Below are 4807 nucleotides of genomic sequence, written 5' to 3' on the forward strand. Positions count from 1 at the left end.
ATAATAATAATAATAATAATAAGTCGAAGAAGAAGACAATTTCAGTGTTCAGAGTTCCATATCCTCCACAAACCTAAGAGGAAGCAATTGCAGGTGCAAGTGAAACATTGTTGAGCCTCTCGAGAACCAAAATAAGAGCTTGGGTGCCCAAATTGCCTTCACCGTGAGCCCTGAGAGAAACATATAGCTGCTGAGCAAGAGCCAAACCAGGCAGGGAGATACCCATATTCTGGCACTCCTTCAAGCAAATCCCTAAATCCTTCACAAAGTGGTTCACATAAAACCCTGGCCCCAAATCCCTCTTCAATATCCTCTGTCCGTACAAATCCAGCGACTTCGAACCCGCCGCACCGGTAGAAATCGCGTCCAGGTACAACCCTACGTCCAGCCCCGCTTTGTGCGCGTACACCATCCCCTCCACCAACCCCACCATCGTCGACGCTATCGTAATCTGGTTCGCCAGCTTCGCGAATTGCCCCTTTCCGCTTCCTCCCATGAAGTTCACCTTCCCCATCAGCGAGAACAGAGGTTGGAGCCGCTTAACCACCGATTCCTCTCCTCCAGTGAAGATTGCTAGGGTTCCGTTCTTGGCGCCGCGGTCGCCGCCAGATACGGGAGCGTCGATGGAATGGCAGGATTTGGAGGACGCCGCGGCCGCGATCTCGATGGCGAGGGAGGGCTCCGAGGTAGTCATGTCAACAAGGATGCCGCCAGGGCGGAGGCTGGCGAGGGCGCCGGAGTGGGGATCGAGGAGGACGGAGCGAACGTCGGAGGGGTAGCCGACGATGGAGAAGACGACGTCAGAGTTGGAGGCGAGGGAGAGGGGATTATCGGCCTGGTGGGCCCCCATTTTGAGGAGGGGTTGGGCCTTGGAAGGGGTGCGGTTGAAGACGGTGAGCGTGTAGCCGGCTCGTATGAGGTGGGAGCACATGGAGAGGCCCATGACGCCCGTACCTATCCAGCCCACGCGGGTGTTGGATGGGCTTATGGGCTCGGCAGCGGCGGAGGAGGCCATGTAGCGGCGGGCGATAACTTGTGGAATTGAGATTAAGCGGAGTTGGGAGAGTGGCAGTGGCATCTCGCTTGTTTTTGTTTGACGGCTGCTATATATATCTCATTTTCCCCCCCTTGTCTTCGCACCCGATTATCCAGCTTTGTCTTTGTCCCTAGATCTTTTAAGATGCGATGCTTCTATATACTACTGTGAAGTCTAGGGTTTTTGGTAAAACAATAGGAACTCAGTCACACCTTTAAAAATACCCAAAAACATTCAAAAGAATAAACAGAGAAATAAATATGATGATATGATTTAACAAACAACTTCTCTAACTTTTGATTTTCTTTTTCTTTTTCAGAAGAACAAACTCCAAAATTCAATCTATTATAATTAATTCGGGTACAAATGAAGGTTATAAAATTATTAAAAAAGACATTAATAATTCAGATAAATCAAAATATATATATATGATAATTAAATATTTAGGATTTGATTTGGTATGATTTTGTTTGTTTTAGATGGAGAGTTCTTAAGGTTTGAATAATTTGGTGAAATTGGTAAAACTTATTTTTAAACAATTTTGATAGGCTATAATTTGGTTCTCGGACCTTCAAATTTTGTGAAATTTATCTTAAATGAAAATTAGGTTCGTGTAGCTTATGACGTTCGAAGAACGGACGAAAATAATTTTTTACAGAAAAGTTATTCGCATTTGAAGTTTTGATAAAAAAATGAACTTTCTACAGCATATCAGCTTTTTGAAAATCCTACATTCGTGCGTACATGGAAGTGTCATGCGACGCGAGTAAATGGTTCTGCTTAGTACTCTTGCATATGCGAGAGTAGTCTGCGTACGCGACAATGTCAATTTTTGAACTCATGTGTACGCTGCAGTGTCGCGCGACGCAAGCAAACGTTTCTGACAATATTCTCATGTACACGAAGGTGGTCCACGTACGCAACATTTCCAAATTTTGAAATTTATGCATACGCAGAAGGTGCTTGCGTACGCTACGACCCTGTTTTGCTAAAAATGAATTTTACAGTTTTCAACCACTCCTCTAACTTTCTAAACCTATGTAAACCTTGTTATGAGTCTAGAGCCGGTGTAATAGAATGTATAGAATTTAGGAATGAGACCTAATAAGGTGACACAGTGAATTAGAAAAAAGATGGAATAAATATAATGAGAGATGTGATGAGGATTAATATGACAATGAGAAATGATGATAATTGATTTTGATTGAGGATGATGAGGATGATTATGATAATGAGAGATAATGATGATTGATTTTGAATATGATTTTGAATGAAGTGAGATGAGATTGAGGGTTAATTTAATAACGAAATTGACTCTGATTGAGATATACCTGTCTGGATAGATGTAGTGGCTTTGTTCTACTTGCTTTGGGATTTGGTAAAATATACCTACTTGGGTAGATGCAGTGTCGTTATTCCACATGCTACGGGATGTGGTGAGATATACCTGCTTAGGTAGATGTAATGGCGTTGTTCCACTTGCTCCGGATTATGGTTTGAGATCCTGGGGTAGACGCAAGGATTGTGGTTTTGTCCCGCTTGCTCCCAGTTGATATTTGAGCTTCTGGGGTAGATACAGGGATTGTGGTTTTGTCCCGTTTGCTTCTAGTTGAAATGTTAATCCTCCGTCGCAAGATGTGGCCGGACACTTAGACCTTTCCGGATAATTCCTTCAAGAGATGTGAATTCCTCTAGAGAGATGTGTGCACGCAGGGACTGTCCAGGATTAACTACCAGACATGTCGGGTTTGGCTTTATAACCGACAAATAAGCTCATTGCCATAGGGCAGGCATGTATTATTTGCATTTGATTGATTTGTTTGGGTTTGCTACTTGTCATGGCATATTTAATTGTGCATATTAATGTGACTCTGTGCTAATTAATTTACCTTATTTTACTTGTGTTTTATTTGTTTGTCTTGTTTGTGTTTGAATATCTGAGAGGTCTCTCATACTGGTGTCGATTGATGTCAAGGGCTATTCTGCTTGGAGTTTGGAGAGTTATGGAGGCAATGATAAAAGTGAATTAGATTAGAATTTTCCTATTGATAGTTACCTAATCACGGATTAATGAAAACCTAGGATGGAAAGGTTGTTGGGTGGAAGGTTAAGATTGCCTAAAGAGTTCTTATTACCTTGTATTTATTTGACATTTTTACTATACTGAAAATCCATGGGTTGCGGATTCTTATTCCGTATATATTCCTTGTTTTTCATATGCAGGTCCTGGTACTCCGCAGTGAGCTGAAGCTCGTCTGGAAGACGGCAAAGTTCTTTTGAATTCTGTATTATATTTTGTTTAGAATCTTTTTCCCTTATTTTGGAAAACTTTAATAATGTATATGTATATATTTTTCTTTTGAAACCTTGCCTATCGAGACTTTGATGTATATTTGGGAGAAATGGAAACTATTATCAACTGTTTTTGTTGTTGTAACCCTAACCGACCTAAACTTCACAGGTTGTGACTAGTGTATATATATATATTGTCTTTACTCTATTCTTCATTTAAGTTTTTTTTTTATTTTTATCCTGCTTTTTTGAACACGTTATATTTTGATACGTGTGTGCCTGCGCTCACAATTTTCTTTATTTCCTTTTCAAGCTTCTCGTTTAATAATTCTTATATATGTATGTATTACAACTCCATCTTGAGTCGTACCACCTTGTTATCATTGACTTATGACTCGAGCATAAAGATTTGAATGGTGGGGGTGTTATAACTAGCATGACCTGAGCGGGAGCGACGACCAACAAACAGCTCAGAAATAGTAGGCCTTTGCTGAGATTGTTGAAATAAATAATATGTCTCTTAGTACCTAACTCAAATGGATGTCATCAAATCCAACTAACGAAATGAAGTGGCCATCTGCTGGAATTACCATTTGTGGTATGTATGGCTCTACTGACGATTGCGATTGTGGATGAGGTTCCGGTTCATAATTCAGTTATGGTATGTCCTGTTGCTCATAAGCTGAAAACTGATGTTGCTCATAAGCAGGATACTGGTGTTGTTGCTCATAAGCTAGAAACTAATGTATATGGCATAGGCCAGTACCTGATACTATTGCTAATATGTCGGTACCTGAAGCTGTTGCTCATACCCCGGAACCTGATGCTGTTGCTCATGAATTGGTACCTCATACTGTTGCTCATAGGCCGGTACCTGATACAGTTACAAATAAAATGGCTGTTATTGCACGTAAGGCTGCTGAGGTCCAGGTGGTGGTGGGGGTTGTGCATGTGGTTCATTCACCTCAGGTGATTGTCGAACTCCCGTGTGTACTCATTATAGTACATTGGGAGAGAGTGAAAGTCCTCAAATGCGTCCTTTGATTGCACCCTATCGTAGCGCTGAAAATTCCACATATCAACCCAAATGAGCGTTCCTTTCCCTCCAGTCATGGTCTTGTCTCCCGGTCAACTGCCTACAATTAGCATCTCCAATCTGAAATGCTTCCTCCGGTGGAAGTTGTACAAGTCCGAATTGGTGTCTCACTCGGCCTGTTGGGTGACATTCTATACACTCGAATGACACTAATGGAGACTTTTTAGAGCACACTAACAAATTTACGAATAGGTCCTCAAGAACCACCACTCCCATATATGACCGCTATATAAACTGAAAATCAATTAATCCAATGACAATCAGTTAAATTATTAAACATAATAAACATATTAATAGAAATTCTTAAAACATGCGTTGTTGAAACCTATGTCATCTAATTGTTGCCTAAACTATGCCGTAGACCTTTGTGTATATCTCGTTAG

The 4807-nt window shown here is 41.2% G+C and overlaps 1 protein-coding gene across 1 annotated transcript in view; it reads right to left on the reverse strand.

Annotated features, from left to right (window-relative positions):
• The window catches only part of LOC107630186 (probable 3-hydroxyisobutyrate dehydrogenase-like 1, mitochondrial), a 3232-nt gene extending 1968 nt beyond the window's left edge, over positions 1-1264 (reverse strand). Inside the window, exon 1 of the mRNA XM_016333260.2 lies at positions 1-1264. Coding sequence (XP_016188746.1) covers positions 74-1078 — 1005 coding nt within the window. The 5' untranslated portion in view covers positions 1079-1264 and the 3' untranslated portion in view covers positions 1-73.

Source organism: Arachis ipaensis, chromosome B03, assembly GCF_000816755.2.
Source record: "Arachis ipaensis cultivar K30076 chromosome B03, Araip1.1, whole genome shotgun sequence".
In the NCBI taxonomy this organism is placed as follows: domain Eukaryota; kingdom Viridiplantae; phylum Streptophyta; class Magnoliopsida; order Fabales; family Fabaceae; genus Arachis; species Arachis ipaensis.